Below are 18,960 nucleotides of genomic sequence, written 5' to 3' on the forward strand. Positions count from 1 at the left end.
GTGCTAACAGCAGTAATACAGTGATCAGAAGTAGGTTTTAACTAATCAACTACTTAAACTTCCCCTTCATGTAACAGTCCTCTTCATATAGGCATTATAGTATGGCATCAAGTTAAAACTTATAAATAATGCTTATAACCCCCTTTTCATTGAATAAACCTCTTTGGTTGAACCCTCAGTTTAAAATGCTTCATGACTTTGCTGACACACTGTGGTTGGCCTTGGAAGGGATTGTCTATATCCTGTATGATGATGGTACAATTATCTCCTTTGAACATGTAAAAAACAACTTTGGGTTAAACAATCACCATTTCCTCACTCCTCAACTTGTTGTTCAGACACAAATTGGTTCATAGACTTCAAAAGTACAAGTTTCTCTTCTTGAAAAACTCCTGGATTTATTAGTTGTCCCCATATTATTATGAGGATATATCCTTTTCTGCAAACATAGATCCATGCTCCTTTTGAAAAGGCCTGGTCTAAGAGGTCCAGGGACATACCAACTCTAACTAAAAAGGACTTTGAAAAAGTGGAGGAAACCTTTTCTTTTGACAGTTATCAGTGTGCAGGATCTCCACACACAATTCTATTATACTATATTATACCCCTTACAAATTGTATACATTGGCAATCAACCACTCTGCCTAGCGCTATTGTTGTTTTACAATAAGGCGTTATTCAGGCTTTTTGGTCAAGTTCCAAAATTACATCTTACTGGCAACAAATATACTCTTTGCTGATAATAACTTGAGGCTACAATCTGCCATACCTTCCAGAAACCTATTTGCTTGCTATACTGCAAAACCACATACTGGGAACACAATCTAAGCAACTAAAAAGACTCTTGTTGTTCTATGCCAGAAAAGTTAGTGAAATGGAAGAACACTTCAACACCAGATATAAGATATTTGTTACATTCATTAATGACACATTATCTGAATACAACTTTATATTAGCAGAGCTTACCCAACTACGTTTGATACCATGGTTAGCAGCAGTTCTGAACCTGCTTTAAATTTTGTTCCAGATATAATGCCTTCTAATAAGGTTCGCTAAGTGTGAATTATTGTATTTTAATATTCTGATAGATCTATATGCATTCTTTATCAAATACTCTGTGTAGGAACATTCAGTAATTTTTATATCCTAATACTCTGATTTTTCTGTTTTGTAGGATGAGAAACCATTGTATTTTAATGACTTTTACATGCTCACAAGTAAGATTTTGTTTCATGTGCTTTGTTAATAGCTGCAACCATGGGTGTATCAGAAATTCCAGGGTTCTAGATCAAAGTCCTAAATGGAACTCTCTACAACTACCACAGATGTAATAAAAAGCCTCAGGGTTCTGGATCAAACTCCTAGGAGGACCCTATCAAAACTACTACAGGTGTAGCAAAAATCTATAGGGTTCTGGATCAAACTCCTAGCAGGGCCCTATGAACACATCTTGTAGAGCATTTTTAGGGTTTTAGGATTTTTTGTCCCAAGACTGCTACATTTACCTTAATTGGTGTATATTCTTCTTGTTTAATACACCTATAAAGTCTCAAATAGCTAAAAACAAAAGGGAAAAGAGCTTAGACGGATACAGAAGAGCTGCTTTCAGTGTAATAATATAATGAAACACATTATGGGTAAACACGAGCAAGTGGTAGGTTATGTATACAGTAGCTTCTTAGATCTTATGTGTCCTAGTATGGTTGATCCCACTGCACTCCTTAAAGTGTTACTAAACCCACAACAGTAAAATCTGTCTGTAAATGCAGTAAAGCATGCTTGTTATACCCACTGTGGAACAAAAGGGGTTAATCCTCTGCATTGTGCAAAAAGGCTGTTTGATCCTTTCTTCATTGTTCCTCCCATTTTTCAAGTGATAACCACTTATCTCCAGACTGAACCGTAAGCATGGAAATGCTCAGTTTGGTGTATATTGCTAGAGAGGTTTTTTTTTTTCTTGGAAGAGTGCATGTGATCAGCACATGGCCAATCAGCACTATCCGGACAGAGGTCAGGAGATGTCCATCCTCCTAGAGCAGAAAGAAAACTCCTCCTACAAGCTTTAGCTAGTGCTGGGCTGGACACAGATCGAAGTCACAAGACTGCTTTAGTAATACTTTAAAGTTAGACCCTAGGATGCAAAATTAACTCCTCTTGCTACATGATTAGAACTGCATGATTTCTAAAATTGGCCAAAGATTACTTTAACCACTTGCCTACCAGGCACTTATACCCCCTTATTTACCAGGCCAATTTTCAGCTTTCAGCGCTGCCGCACTTTGATTGACAATTGCGCGGTCATGCAACATTGTACCCATATGAAATTTTGATCATTTTTTTCTCACAAATAGAGCTTTCTTTTGGTGGTATTTAATCGCCACTGGGCGCTTTACTTTTTGCGCTATAAATAAAAAAAGTGCAAAAAATTTGAAAAAAAAAAAAAAGTTTCTTTGTTTCTATTATAAAATTTTTCAAACAGGCATTTTTTCTCCTTCACTGATGTGCGTTGATGAGGCAGCACTGATGGGCACTGATAGGCGGCACTGATGTGCACTGATAGGCAGCACTAAAGGGCACTGATAGGCAGTACTAATGAGGTGGCACGGATAGGCGACACTGATAGACAGCACTAATGAGGTGTCACGGATAGGCGGCACTAATATGCAGCACTGATAGGCGGGACTGATAGGTGACACTGATGATGGGTACTGATAGACGGCACTGACTGGCATCACTGCTGGGCACTGACTGGCGGCACTGACTGGCACAACCCCTGGGCACTGACTGGTGGCACTGACTGGCAGCACTGCTGGGCTGCACTGGTGGGTGGCACTGGTGGGTGGGCACAGGTGGGTGGCACTGGTGGACACAGGTGGGTGGGCACAGGTGGGTGGCACTGCTGGGCACAGGTAGGTGGCACTTCTGGGCACAGGTGTGTGACACTGCAGAGTGGCACAGGTGGGTGCACTGCTGGGCACAGGTGGGTGCACTGCTGGGCACAGGTGGGTGATCTGCTGGGCACAGGTGGGCGGAGCTAGTGGGCGCACTGCTGGGCACAGGTGGGCGGAACTTGTGGGCGGCACTGCTGGGCACCGATCATCAGGGCACTGATCATCAGTGCCCTGATGATCGGTGCCGATCCCCGCTCTGACAACTGCCGGTTCTCCGCAGTACTTTCCTCACGATCTGACAGCGTGAGGAAAGTGCAGCCGAGAACCGGCACTTGCATTTCCCTCTGATCAGCGTGTCATTGGACACCGCTGATCACGTGGTAAAAGGCCGCTGTGATTGGCCTTTTACCACATCACGTGATCAGCTGTGTCCGTAGGACACAGCGATCACGGAGATCGCCGGGTGCGCGCCCCATGGGGCGCGGAGGAGAGCGCGGTCTGGGAGGACGTCATATGACGTCCACTCAGAACTGGCCGGCCGCAGTGAAGCCGTCATTCGGCTATCTGCGGTCGGCAGGTAGTTAAAGTAACAGCTTGATGGCTTTAAACTTGCTCCCTATCCTTTGCTTCTGCCAGAGCTTCACACAATGATTTTCTTCACATCAATTACATTGGTAGAAGAATAGAGAAAGTATTTGAATAGTACCAAATTAGGACTAAGGCTGGCCATACATTATACAATTTTATTGAGATTTTTGGTTTAGATTTACCAAAAAACATATAATAGGAGGTCAAACCTAACACTTTGAATTGTATCCGATTAGGCAGGCTCTTGCACTACATAGTTGAAGGTAAATCTATAGGAAATTGGGCTGAAATTGGACAGAAAATTGTATAGTGTATGGCCAGCCTAAATATCAAGAAGCAAATCCAGATTCATGATACATCAATCAGTGTAGGTCCAAGTATCACAACGCTACACAGGGATGCACACAGATGTACTCTAATGCAAAAAAATAAACCACTGCTCTTCTTTCTGCACCCTTGTGTATGCGCCCTAATTGTGTACATGGGATTGTGTTTCATCCATGAAGAAAATACTGTATCTTTTTACAGTGAACATCAAACTATTTCCAGCCATTCATGAAAATGTGTTGTATTAGTGCCGGTTCACATACATGCAGTTTGAACTGCATCCTATCCACATGACATATGAAAAATATTGTTTCCTATGGTGCCTGTTCTCAAATGTCTGGTGCACTGGCGGTGCAGATTCAGTGTGGTTTGAAAAAGAGTCCTGTCCGATTTCTGAGCAGTGCGGTCCAGTTCAGGTGTGGACTACAGGCTATTGAATTCTATGCAGTGGTTTATTTAGGTTTTGTGCTGCTCTAGGAAACACAAATTTGTCTGCCCCTCCAGACACCGACCAACCCCCCCCCCCAGAGAGAGTTGGACATTGACCAACAATACCCCTTCCCCCCACCCAAGAGACCCTTCCACTACCATCACCCCCCCCCCCCCAGCAACAGAAAAAAAGACACTCACCTTCACAGCTCCAGGCATCCCCGATACGAGAGTCAGGCTCTGCATACACCATCAAGTGGCCCGCAGCCTCATGGCGTGCGTGTCCTTTCTTCTAGGGGAAGGTGCTGCCCCCCTGAAAAATGCCGCCCTAGGCAAATGCCTTGTTTACCATGTGGTAAATATGCCCCTGCTTCTATGGGAACCATTTCTAAACCACATATGTGTGAACAGGAAAATCCTGAGAGCTAATCCTGTACTGAATATGATATAAACCTGACATGAACCACTGAACAACTAATGTATCAATTAGCTGTGAAACCTGAGTTTCAATCCGCACTGCACATGTGTGAATCAGCTCTTACTGTCTGTTTGACTCTTACAATGAAAACTGACCTAACAGAAAAATGTTTTGTTTCAACAGTTACTTCCAATGACTTAACATGGGAGCTAATTCCCCAGACTGGAAACACACCAACACCCAGAGAGGGTCATGACATGTTGTAAGTATTTCCTAATTATTTTTAATTTAAGTCACAGTAAATTTGATGAGGGCATATTTGTATATTTTGTATAATTCTACTCAACACTTTTTTTTTGGTCTTGGATGTTAAAAATGTTATAACCTTGGTCAACTTCTTATTGCTTTATTTGTTTGTCTCTGTTTGACAAATGTCTTTAACCCTCTTCAGCCCAGCCCCAGTGTCCCTTTATTAGGGGTTTATTGGCTGTCACAGTGGTCACATGAACAGAAGCCTATCCTGTAGTCTCCCAATCATTAATAAAGATCGAGAGCTGTGTTTAACAGCTTGGTCACTGTCCTGGGAGCGCAATCTCAGCACAGAGACCTCTGTCATCCATGGACACATACTGTATGTGTAGTGTGTACAGGGCTGCAGGGGCAGCCAATACACATGTAGGGGGCCTGGGTGTCCAGAGGGGCCCGGCCGCTGAGTAGGGCAGGGAGGAGCATGGCCACTCTGTCTTTCTCTATACATTCATTCACAACAGAAGAGTCGGCAGCTGCTGCTGCTCTTTGTCATTTTGCTCACATCGGGCTCTTTACTGACACTTCTGGCTACTTCTTTCATGTCAGGAATGGACTGGCCAGCAATGGTGGGACTCACCTGCCTTTTGATCTGCAGTACCAGGGCTGGCCAGCGGGTGCTCCCAGCAATCAGAGACTCAACTTTGCAGCCAGCTAACACCTGGAACTGATTATGCTGGGGTATTTAAGGGATGGCCAGACTTGCAGACTCTGCCTTGGTGTTGTGTTTGTCCTGGGCCCTGTATCTGTCCTGCATCCTGTTTCTGTTCCTTTGCTGACCCTCTGTACTACGCTGCTTGCTACCTGTTCTGATCCCTGGCTTGTGACCCTGACCATCCCTCTGCTTGACCCTCTGTACTACGCTGCTTGCTACCTGCTGAACCTGGCCTGTGACCCTGACCATTCTCCGCTTGCTCCCCCTGTACCTACCTGCCCAATTGATATTGACCCGGCCTGCCTGACGACGCTTGCTTGTATGTACTGTTATCTGTGGGTGGTTGGTTTGGTTTGTTTGCACTGTATTATGTTTAGTATTGCACTGCGTTTATGTTTGTATTGTTAGTGTTAATAAATTACATTGTTTATCCCATATCTGAAGTCTGCGTTACCCTGCGTCAGTCACACATCTCTGGTCATACCTGGGAGCCCTGACATTACACCAAGGCCAATCCTGACCAGAAGTGGCTGCACAGGGAAGCCATCTTGGTTTGTTGATGGGAAGGATGGATCTGGATGAGGTTGAGTATTTATCTCTGCTAGTGTTTGATGACAGGGAGTATGCTTATCAAACTCTGAAGGAGTATCCCCGGGATGAACTGCTAGAATGTATACGGCTCGCTCATGTTCTAGTAGATCAGGGCACAGAGTTCTCTGAGGTGCAGCCTTTGATTGAGGTTTGTGCAGAGTTGGTTTCATCTGGTTCCCCCGAATGCAGGGATGAATTTTTGCCACCATTTAGTGCAGACCAGGTAGAGTCCCTGGTGTGGTTATTAGAAGATGATGTGGGTTACTTTCTGGAGCGTTATTCCACATGTTCACCACAGACACTAAGAGATTGTATAAACGCAGTGCAGTCATTGACCAGACAGGCTTTGTGTAAGCTCAGCTTTGTTCAACCCATACTGCAGACATGGACAGACTTGTTGCACCCAGCCTCAGTCAGCTTACAAAAACCCAGTCCTGCTTCTAACTCTTCTCCTGTATTCCCAACAGCTCCTCCAGTTACAGCCCAGTATACTTGGCTATCTACCGCATGTCAGTACCCTGTTCCCACTCGCTGCACCTATCCTGCCTTTAACCCTGTAAAAAAGCCCTCTGTAGCAACTGCTCCCTCTCCTGTTCCATCCTCCCAGTTCTTCTCTGTCTCCAGCTGCTCCATTCGTTTGCAGACCTGCGTTTACTTGCAGTGCTCCAGTAGTTAAAACCAGAAAAAAGCGAAAATTCTTTCCAACCAATACCATCCTGCCAGTATCCAAACTGGTGAACCTGCCTTCCGTGGTTCAGCCTGAAGCCTCTACTCGGCCTGAAGCCTCTACTCGGCCTGAAGCCTCTACTCAGCCGGACGCCGGCATTCAGCCTGATGCCTCTACCCAGCATGATGAACTGATGCAGCCTGACGATCCTATTAGGCCAGTTGACTCGATGCCCGCTGTTGATCCAGATGATCCGGTACCTGATCCGGTGCTCGCTGTCGTGCCAATTGACTCAGAGCCCGCTGTCGTACCTGGTGACTCGGTGCCCACTGCCTTGCCAGATGACGCGGTGCCCGCTGGCGAGCCAAATGACCTGATGCCTGGTGACCCAGTGCCCGCTGTCATACCTGGTGACCCGATGCCCGCTGTCGAGCCAGACGATCCAATGCCTGGTGACCCGGTGCCCACTGCCTTGCCAGATGACGCGGTGCCCGCTGGCAAGCCAAATGACCTGATGCCTGGTGACCCAGTGCCCGCTGTCGAGCCAGACAATCCGGTACCTGATGACCCGGTGCCCACTGTCGTGCCTGTTGATTCGGAGCCCACTGCCTTACCAGATGACGCGGTGCCCGCTGTTGAGCCAAATGACCTGATGCCTGGTGACCCGATGCCCGCTGTCCAGTCAGACGATTCAATGTCTGACCCAGTGCCCGCGGTCATACCAGTTGACTCGGAGCCCACTGCCTTGCCAGATGATGCGGTGCCCGCGGTCGAGCCAAATGACCTGATGCCGGGTGACCCGATGCCCGCTGTCCAGCCAGACGATCCAATGTCTGACCCAGTGCCAGCGGTCATGCCAGTTGACTCGGAGCCCACTGTCGTGCCAGATGACTCGGCGCCCGCCACTCTGCCTGAGGGCCCGAGACCTGTCGCTCCACCTGGGGGTCCGGCGCCTGCTGCTCCGCCTGAGGGCCCGAGACCTGTCGCTCCGCCTGAGGGCCCGAGACCTGTCGCTCCACCTGGGGGTCCGGCGCCCGCCGCTCCGCCTGAGGGCCCGAGACCTGTCGCTCCACCTGGGGGTCCGGCGCCCGCCGCTCCGCCTGAGGGCCCGAGACCTGTCGCTCCATCTGGGGGTCCGGCGCCCGCCGCTCCGCCTGAGGGCCCGAGACCTGTCGCTCCGCCTGGGGGCCCGAGACCTGTCGCTCCACCTGGGGGTCCGGCGCCCGCCGCTCCGCCTGAGGGCCCGAGACCTGTCGCTCCGCCTGGGGGCCCGAGACCTGTCGCCCCACCTGGGGGCCCGATGCCTGTCGCCCCGCCTGGGGGCCCGATGCCTGTCGCCCCGCCTGGGGGCCCGATGCCTGTCGCCCCGCCTGGGGGCCCGATGCCTGTCGCCCCGCCTGGGGGCCCGGCGCCCGCCGCTCCGCCTGGGGGCCCGATGCCGGTCGCCCCGCCTGGGGGCCCGGCACCCGCCGCTCCGCCTGGGGGCCCGATGCCGGTCGCTCCGCCTGGTGGCCCGGCACCCGCCGCTCCGCCTGGGGGCCCGATGCCGGTTGCCCCGCCTGGGGGCCCGGCACCCGCCGCCCCGCCTGGGGGCCCGATGCCAGTCGCCCCGCCTGGGGGCCCGGCACCCGCCGCCTCGCCTGGGGGCCCGATGCCTGTCGCCCCGCCTGGGGGCCCGATGCCTGTCGCCCCGCCTGGGGGCCCGATGCCTGTCGCCCCGCCTGGGGGCCCAGCGCCCGCCGCTCCGCCTGGGGGCCCGATGCCGGTCGCCCCGCCTGGGGGCCCAGCACCCGCCGCTCCGCCTGGGGGCCCGATGCCGGTCGCCCCGCCTGGGGGCCCGGCACCCGCCGCTCCGCCTGGGGGCCCGATGCCAGTCGCCCCGCCTGGGGGCCCGGCACCCGCCGCTCCGCCTGGGGGCCCGGCACCTGCCGCTCCGCCTGGGGGCCCGATGCCAGTCGCCCCGCCTGGGGGCCCGGCACCCGCCGCTCCGCCTGGGGGCCCGGCACCTGCCGCTCCGCCTGGGGGCCCGGCACCTGCCGCTCCGCCTGGGGGCCCGGCACCCGCCGCTCCGCCTGGGGGCCCGGCACCCGCCGCCCCGCCTGGGGGCCCGATGCCAGTCGCCCCGCCTGGGGGCCCGATGCCAGTCGCCCCGCCTGGGGGCCCGGCACCCGCCGCTCCGCCTGGGGGCCCGGCACCCGCCGCTCCGCCTGGGGGCCCGGCACCCGCCGCTCCGCCTGGGGGCCCGGCACCCGCCGCTCCGCCTGGGGGCCCGGCACTCGCCGCCCCGCCTGGGGGCCCGATGCCTGTCGCCCCGCCTGGGGGCCCGATGCCTGTCGCCCCGCCTGGGGGCCCGATGCCTGTCGCCCCGCCTGGGGGCCCGCCGCTCCACCCGGGGGCCCGATGCCGGTCGCCCCGCCCGGGGGCCCGATGCCGGTCGCCCCGCCCGGGGGCCCGGTGCCTGCTGCTCCGCCCGGGGGCCCGGTGCCTGCTGCTCCGCCCGGGGGCCCGGTGCCTGCTGCTCCGCCCGGGGGCCCGGTGCCTGCTTCTTCGCCTGGTAATCCGATGTGCCTCTGCCCGGAGTCCAGCCCGATGTGCCTCTGCCCGATGTGCCTCTGCCCGGAGTCCAGCCCGATGTGCCTCTGCCCGGAGTCCAGCCCGATGTGCCTCTGCCCGGAGTCCAGCCCGATGTGCCTCTGCCCGGTGTGCCTCTGCCCGGAGTCCAGCCCGGTGTGCCTCTGCCCGGTGTGCCTCTGCCCGGAGTCCAGCCCAATGTGCCTCTGCCCGGTGTCCAGCCCGATGTGCCTCTGCCTGGTGTACCGCTGCCCGGAGTCCTGCCAGGTGTGCCAGTCTTTGATATCCCGCCAGTTACCAGACCCGGGCGGTGGAACATTTTTCCCAGCTAGGACTGTTTGGAGCGTCCTGAGGCCGCTCCTTGAGGGGGGGGTACTGTCAGGAATGGACTGGCCAGCAATGGTGGGACTCACCTGCCTTTTGATCTGCAGTACCAGGGCTGGCCAGCGGGTGCTCCCAGCAATCAGAGACTCAACTTTGCAGCCAGCTAACACCTGGAACTGATTATGCTGGGGTATTTAAGGGATGGCCAGACTTGCAGACTCTGCCTTGGTGTTGTGTTTGTCCTGGGCCCTGTATCTGTCCTGCATCCTGTTTCTGTTCCTTTGCTGACCCTCTGTACTACGCTGCTTGCTACCTGCTGAACCTGGCCTGTGACCCCGACCATTCTCCGCTTGCTCCCCCTGTACCTACCTGCCCAATTGATATTGACCCGGCCTGCCTGACGACACTTGCTTGTATGTACTGTTATCTGTGGGTGGTTGGTTTGGTTTGTTTGCACTGTATTATGTTTAGTATTGCACTGCGTTTATGTTTGTATTGTTAGTGTTAATAAATTATATTGTTTATCCCATATCTGAAGTCTGCGTTTCCCTGCGTCAGTCACACATCTCTGGTCATACCTGGGAGCCCTGACATTTCATGTGCACTCCTCTTGTGTGCATACATTTGTGAGGGGGGCTGAGTGTGTATAGGTGTGAGGGGGGCTGAGTGTCTACAAGTGTATGGGGCTGCCTGCAGGTCTGTTCAGTGCTTACTGAGGACTGGTCTGAAGACAAATTGTTATACATCACAAATGTAAATTGATTGACAATGTTGTTGGATGTGAGCCTGTGCTGTGTCTCTTTGTTGGATTGGGCTGTTTGCTACTGTGTCTTTAATGGATTTGGCTGTCTCTTTGCTATATGGGGAGTCTCTTTGTCATATGGGGATGTCTCTTTGCAGGATTGGGATGTCTCTTTGCTGAATTGGGCTGTCTCTTTTCTATATGGGGATGTCTCTGTTGGATAGGGATGACTCTGCTGGATTGGAATGTCTCTTTGCTGGATTGGGATATCTCTTTGCTATATGGGGATATCTCTTTGCTGGATTGGAATGTATTTTTGCTGAATATATGGGGATGTCTCTTTGCTGGATTGGGATGTCTCTTTGCTGAATATATTTGTTTTTTTGTTTTGAAGTTTTTTTGTTTTCTTAGATCTGCTGGAGGATGATAGATGTGGGGGGCATTGAAATGGTAGTGCAATTAGTATTAGTGTAGGGTCCTGCCCAAAAGAATCTACCTTGTTGTGATGGTAGGCTTCATAATGTTTGGCTAAAATACAATTCCTTATTGTCTTGAAACCACTGATGACTTGGAATACACGTTTCATTTTCACATATTAAGTTGTAAGAGTGTTAAAATACAAGTGGGTACACTGAAGGATTTGGTTGGATGGCCAGTGGGTGGATTTGGTGGTACAGCCAGTGGGAAATATTGTTGGTTATGCCCAGGGAAGGGGGGCTCAGGCCTAAAGCTGTATAAGGGGCCCCAAAATTTCTGATGGCTGCCCTGGGTGTGTGGGCAACAAAGCTGACCGTCTTTGCCACCGCTCACATGCGTTATATGGGTGGCAAGAGGTTGACTTTGTGACTTTTTTATGGGAGTCAGAACAGGTCTTGGGGGGAAATCTTCATCAACAAGGACACAGCAAAAAAAGTTTGTAATCATTCACCACTCTATCCAATACTAAACTTCAGTTAAAGTTGGCTTTTAAAGTAAAACTAAAGGCAAAATAATTTATTCATATTAGATAGAGTACAGTGTCATCTGCGTCCCATTAAGGAGATTCGCCTTTACTTTCTGTCCCATACCCAAAACTAGAAGTGAGAGGATATCCCTCCAAAGTGAAGGAATCTCTTGATGTCACCAGGGTCACTAGAACCAGTGTACCCATTAAAAGATTTTCCTCGTATTCCTGTTCTGCTGACAATTCAACACAAAGTCCATTCCTCTGTTTGCCAAGTACCTAAACCAAGTAATTAGTGCAGTAGAGGCTAGGCTTTATTTTTATGGTTAGTGTGCTCTTTTTGTTGTAAATCCTCCCTGAATTTGTTTAATGCTGTAAACAATGCCTAGGTTTATTCGATGATAAAAACATAGTAAACTTTTTTGTAGCTTCAACTCAAACTGCTATTTATATAAAAACACCCTATTAAGGCCTCATGCACACAGGACAGTTTTGCAGCTGCTTTTAGAGGCATCAGGCATTTTTTCTGCCAAAACACTGCTGCCAGGAGGAAAGATTTCTAGGAGAGTTTGTAAAACGCCCTGTGTTCATGAGGCCTAAAAATTATCTAGCCCAAAAGAAAGCAAAGGCAAGGCTAAGGTCATTACACCAGTCACTAACTCCTATACAAAGCCTGCTAAAAAAAAGATAATAGTGTTATACACTTTCATTGATTTTGTTGCAGCTTGTTTGCAAATCAGTGCCAATGTTCCTTCAAATTATAAGGATTCACCACTGCTCATATTTGGCAGAATTCACCAGTCTGGTGTGAATTTTCTTTTTTTTAATATGTACAGTATGCGTCTAATGGAAATTAGACTTTACCTAGCGCAAATAATCAATTCCACATTCACCACAGACCTGTTGCTTCTACATTATTTTAGCATTTTGTACTGCCGCTAAACGCTAATGCAAAAACGCTAAAAACACTGAAATTATCACGTTTTTAATGTGACTTTACACAGATAACGTTGCCAGCATTATTAAAACTTGTGCACGGAGCCTAAATATCAATAAACTTGTAGGCACATTTAAGTGGATTAAAGGATAAGTTCACCTTTCATAACATGTTACATGTTACACCCATATTTAGGGTGTAACATGTAACATGGTATGAATAGGCCAGCCCCTGCCTCCCACTCCCTGCCTTGACATCTAGCGAGGGATCTTCTCCTCCCACTAGCTGTCAAAATTTTGCCCGGCCTGCGTCCCTCATTTACAATCCTCTGTGAACGAGACACTACAAGTCCCTTAGCGGATGTCGGCTTGTAGTTTTCAATGAAGTACCACGGTGCTGTGGATCCCTGTGGTAGTTCCTTGATTCTTCCTCTCAGTATATCTGCTTGCCCATATATTCCATACGGGCAAGCAGATATGCTGACAGGTCTGCAGGAGATCTGCATGGCAGCAGATCACTGGTGCAATGGTTTACAGGCTCCTGTAGCAAAAAATAATATATGCACCTTTTTTTTAGCTGCAAAAAAATGTACATTTATTATTTTTTAGCAAATGGTGTACTTTTTCCTTAAACTAATTACAAAGTCTAATAATTTGTTGAAAAACAGACTTTTGGGGGAACTGACCCAATTTAGAACAAGTTTTTAGTGTAGGATGCACAAAAGGGCTTTGCTCAGAACAAACAATACAAAAAAAAATTCCCAGCACAATTACCAGCCAGCCAAAAAAGACACTCTCTAATGATTTTTAAAAACAGAGACTCTTTGAGAACCTCCATGTTGGAGCATAAAGATGAATTTAGCCCATTGCTCCTTGAAGGTACAGGGACAAACCAGAAGCCCAGCAAATCACAATAGCAGCTGAAAGTGTCCAATGTGCCTCTGTCCCAGTCTCAGAACTAACTTTTAGAATAAGGTGCACATGGAAAGGCTGTGCACAAAACAAACAAAAATGTTTTCAGCACACTTACCAGCTAGCCAGAAACTCTTGTCATTGAGATATATTTGAAAGGCAATTTAAGTGAATGCGTCACTGCCTGGATCTGAATCTGGGACTTCTGCAGTATCTGGCTGTTACTCTTCTCTCTGTGCAACTTGAGATGCTGTAAAGCTCCTTGGACAACCTTGCTTTGTATCTTGTTTCTGGTGAAAACTGAACTCTTTACTCTTCCCATGAACCTCCTCATTTAAGCCATGTCTCTGCACATCCTGTTTGCCAGATTATTTTGCAGATTATTGTGCTCTGTCCAGCTAATATCTTGCTCCTTGCATACCTGATGCTGTCCTTATCTTCACCACTTGTTATTGACCTTTGGCTTATTTATCGACTATGCTGCTGTCTGATTCCATCCAGGTAACACTCATAACTGACCTTTGGGCTTGTTAATCGATTAAACTTCTGTTTGCTCCTTATCTGCTTCATCCATTACCTGATCCCCAATTGTTCTTTTTCTGCTGGCCAATTCAGAGGGCCGAAACCTGGCATTAGCATGCAGCGAAACCCATATCCACCCTCTGGAGCTCTGGTGAAGACCAGCTAGTGCTTAGACCCCGTGCCTCAAGTAAGCCTGCATCATCTACTAGGGGGATCTGCTTTTATATTTCCAGCTGATTAATTTTGAACCTCTCTATTGCTACAGGCACTGGCTTCCAAGCCTGATCCCAGCCCATGACAGAATGTTTCAAATTGGGCCACAACTTCTAAATTGAAAAGGCAACAGATATATTTTCTCACATTACTTAGCATCAGTTTTCAAAAATATAGTTCAACATACATACAGTTGGTTTACAGAAGTATTTTCATGAGCATCTTTTGATATAACAATTAATAAAAACAAAAACAAAATAAAAAATCAGAAAGTTGAGTCCCTTCACTTTATTGTACTGTGCTGATCTCTTCATTTAGCAGTTGGATTGTCTGAGCCCACAGCCCACCTGGAGAAATTGTGGAGTACACGCAGGGGCGGACTGACAACTCATGGGGCCCCCGGGCAATAGGGGATCATGAGGCCCCTCTGTCCTTGCCCAAACTCAAAAAAGCATATGAAAAAGGTACCAGGGGCATCTCATGGGGCCCCCTACTGACCCCGAGCCCTCAGGCAGTGCCTGAGTTTCCAAATGGTCAGTCCGCCCATGAGTACACGACAATCATATACAGACACTGGTGGTTTAAGCAAGAAAAACAGTTATTAGGTTTGCTTTAAGGCATCTTCTGCAGCTTATACACAATTTGTGAATATGCAATCACATATTCTCCAAGTCACCCAGCTCAGCACTTGCCACACTCCACTCTCTAACTATTCCAGCAGGGGCAGTTGTTTATGAGACCTTGCATAGGTGATCCCCCCTCTTCATTATTCTCCATTGTCACTTTCAAATTAAGTTTCACTAATGTTTTGTACTGGCTCCCACAAGTCCTTATGAGACAATTAAATAAATTCATAGATGATGAATTACTAAATTTCACTCCCTTTCATATTAAATATGATGTTTGCAGTAAAATGTAAAATGAATCAAACCAGCAAATGGATTTGTTGTCAGTCTCCAAAGAATTGAGTTTTTCCAGTAAATTCTTATGATGTTTTGGAAGCAATAAAGCTAATGCCTAGATAAGGATTTTCAAATAAAATACGTTCTTCATTGATCTGATTTAAACAATGCTCAGCTCAACTTTTTTACACAAACAACCATTCTTTGTGATATGAGGTTGTCTCCAACAAACAAAATATCATAGTTCATATCAATTCTGTATCTTTGAGAAGTATGCCTTCTAATACAAATAAACCATTATGTAAATGTAAAATGTAAAATGTAAATGTAAAATGTAAATTTCTCGTCTGCAATACTACTTACATTTGGCCTTTCTCTGATTTGAAATACTCTTCTGTAACCATTATTTTCTATTTTCTCTCCTACTTCTTTTCTTCAGAAAGCCAGTCCCAAACTGTCCCAAATATCCTCAGTCCTAAGCTGGGAATACTGTACATTTTTTTTTTGTTGAACCAGCGGGTTGAATGAAAAAAAAAGACTTGACAGATCCCTGCATCAACAAAAGCGATGTTGATGCAGGAATCCCCCGCCCTGTACAATTGTATTCTGACAGGAGGACTTCCTACCCCTCCCCCTGCCAGAATACACAGATCAGCGCTTGCATCCATTTGCTGCAATTTCTGATTGAATGCTGGTTTTTCAGCACGGTCGTTTGACGGAAGTGGGTCATTATATCAGCTTGTGTTGAAAAGACAGGTAAACACATACCGATATTCTTCCGCTTCCTGCTGAACCAGCCAAATTTTGGTACGTGTATACCGGGCTTTAGGCCTCAGAACTGACCAACAGCTAGCTGCATCTCTACTTTTGATGAAATCATCCAAATCCCTATCCCATAATGCCTAGTCTACAACTAAGAACAGTTTGTATTCCAATTTAAGCAGGCATGTGGCTCTTATAGTAGGGAAGAAACCCAAATAATAACTAGGGGCATAAAGTCCTTAAAGAGGCTGCATGCATGTTCTACAAACAGAACTTTGAGTGGTGGAGCACCTTGACTAACTAATAGTAACTGTGAATCTTGTGAGTTGCTATGCATACACCAATGAATGGATAATTATATAGTGAATTGCCCACACTATTCACACTCCCATACAAATGTGTTAGAATCAAACCTCTTAAAGAGTGTCACGCTTCACCAACCTGTGTACCAATCAATCCTACTGTTTGAACTTAATTTTCCAAAATTATACATAAAATTCAAGTGATACATTCACTTGTATCATTACATCAAATGATTATACATAAGTGTGCAAACAAAGTTCCATCAACAGTCCAAAAAAACACTTCTTCCCAATAAAAATATCCATCAGCTATGTTATTGATTATTCTAACACCTCTTGTGCCTAAAAATGATATCCAAATGTGGTGACAGATCCCCTCCAGCAGATGTGCTCTCACCTGGTTTATATGACCAAACTGTTAGGTGAGGTCACATATCGCTTGTGTGCCTCTGCTAGGACTGATGCTATTGTCCGATTTGGATGTGTCTGCACTCCTAAATAGTCCCAATTTTTCTCCTTCTCCTTATTGATCTTCCTCAGGCATTCATGCATAGGGGGAAATATCACCAAAACATAGTGCTTGTCCTTTTAAAACATTTATTAGCTTAAAATAATTTCCAATTTTCCACTCATATTTATAAGGTGTTTGAGCACACCACACTATAAAACATCCATCAAGATAGTCTGCATGTAGCTGTCGTATTACTGCATCCATACACTCCCTCCTAGGGGTAGGACCTTGACATCATGATGCTCGGGAGTGTTTAGGACTGATGTAATTCCAGTATCACTTGGTTTATATGTATCGTTTTTCAAATTGAGTTCAGACAGTAGGATTGATTGGTACATAGGTTGGTGAATCGTGACACTCCATAAGAGGCCTTGATTAACTAACCTCCCCTGCTCTGACGGCAGTCAAGTTCTCTTTAAATAAAATGGGGAAGTAAGTCCCCACCACACACCCTTGGCAGAATTACATCAATATAGACAATCATACTTTATATGTCATTGGATTGCTGAAAATATTAAAGAATAGTGTAACAGATAAGTGTGATTATTGCCATCAGGACTACAGTTATGACAATCGACTTTATTCAGAGTGTAACATGTTACTATTGGACTGGACTCCACACCCTCCAAATCCCCGTTGTGACAGCTAGCGGGGGACGCTCCACCCGCCCGGCCACATCACAATATTCTGCGAATGGGAAAATCACAAGTCCTGGCAGCTTTTGCCGCTGTCATCTTGTAGTTTTCAATGAACTACAAGCCAAATTAATTAATTGATCCTTCCTGTCAAAAAGTATCTGCTTGCCTGTAGGGGATGTACGAGCAAGCAGATATACTGACAGGTCAGGGGCAGACCTGCATGGCACCAGCAATCTGCTGATCACTGGTGCAATGCTTTAGAGGCTCCCCAAACAAAAAATAATTATTGCACATTTTTTTTACCTGCATAAAAAAGTGCATTTATTATTTTCTGTTAACAGATGAAATCATCTTTTAAACTGTCTGCTATGTAGAGAACAGCCCTTGCTGGATGAACGTTGAAGATGTTGAGTCAATAAGGTCATCCACTGTACAACAGTCAATAACACAATAAAACTTTGGCACTGAATAGGGTTTCTACTGTTTTTGCCCACTGAACACATGCATATGACTTTTTTGGTAAGTGGCTGTCAGGGTTGGGCTCCTGCTACTTAAAGCGTTACTAAACCCAGGACCCTGCATTCACTATATCCGGTCTCCCACAGTACACAGAACATGGAAGTGCAATTATTTGAGTAAATATAAACTGCTAAATACCTTTTCTCATCAGAAGTTAGAGCAGTCTTGCGACTTCTGTCGGTGTTCAGCCAAGTACATGTTAAAGCTTGTAGGAGGAGTTTTCTTTCTGCTTTAGGATGCAAAATCCCTGACCTCTGTCTGACCAGTGCTGATTGGCCCTGTGCTGATCACATGCACTCTCCCAAGAAAAAAAAAAACTTTTCTAGCAACACTCACCAAACTGAGCATGTGCAAAATGCCTACCGTTCAGTCTGCCTTATCAGGAGATAAGAGGTGGTTGCTTAAAGAAGGAAGGAACAGAGCAATCAGGAACAAATGGCCTTTTTACCCAATGTAGAGGATTAACCCCTTAGGTTCCACAATGAGTATAACAAGCATCCTTTACTGCATATACAGACTGATTTTACTGTTGTGGGTTTAGTAACACTTTATTGAGCAGCTCTTTTCTTTCAGTTCTCAGAGGCTGCTCATCTGTCAGGTAATTACCAGCCACTCGTTTTCCCCACAGTGACCTACCTGGATTTCATTACTTGCCTCATTAGTCCATCCTACAGCCAGCCCTTTTTGCTATTTTAGCAGCTTAGTTAATTTCCTCCTTGCCCTTGTGTGGTCTATGATCTCCATTTTGTTCCTGTCTGTGTCCCTGTGTACAACTCGGCCAGGCTGACTCCTCTTCTGATTCCCTGGCTCCTGAATATGCTGACTTCTGGTTTCCTGACCCTGGCTCATCTGATTACCCACTCTGGCATCCAAACCCTGGCTTCTGTTTTGACTACATTCCTGAACTGCGTTATTTTTGCTTTTTCATTAAAAGTGTGATATTAACTGCACTTTTTGTCTCCGCCTGGTTCATGGTTCCTGACCGTGACTAATTTAAACCACAGTTTTTTTTATCTAATCTTTGATTTTTTTTTACAGCATAGTGAAGAAAAAAATATATTTATTCGGAGGATGTTGTGATAAAAGTGCAGAACAGTGTCTCCAAGGAATGTATTCGATTGACCTAGGTAAGAAATTGAAAAAAAACATAGGATTTACAGGACATGCAGCTTTTTAAAAAATATGCATTTCACACTGACAATATGTGCTAGCTGGCCAGCAGGTCTGCAGGAGGAGGTCTACTAGCCTTCCCATATTGAGGCCCTACATGCTAATTTTCTAGTTAATGCTT

The 18,960-nt window shown here is 47.3% G+C and overlaps 1 protein-coding gene across 1 annotated transcript in view; it reads left to right on the top strand.

Moving 5' to 3' along the window:
- The window catches only part of LOC149436051 (RING finger protein B-like), a 126,945-nt gene that overhangs the window by 37,781 nt on the left and 70,204 nt on the right, over positions 1-18,960 (top strand). The window contains exons 3-5 of the mRNA XM_089662095.1: positions 1,175-1,217; positions 4,837-4,915; positions 18,708-18,796. Coding sequence (XP_089518221.1) covers positions 1,175-1,217; positions 4,837-4,915; positions 18,708-18,796 — 211 coding nt within the window. The remainder of the gene's footprint in view (positions 1-1,174; positions 1,218-4,836; positions 4,916-18,707; positions 18,797-18,960) is intronic.

The sequence above is a fragment of the Staurois parvus genome, unplaced genomic scaffold (assembly GCF_062004578.1).
Source record: "Staurois parvus isolate SC_StPar_1 unplaced genomic scaffold, SC_StPar_1.0 ptg001432l, whole genome shotgun sequence".
Taxonomy (NCBI): Eukaryota; Metazoa; Chordata; class Amphibia; order Anura; family Ranidae; genus Staurois; species Staurois parvus.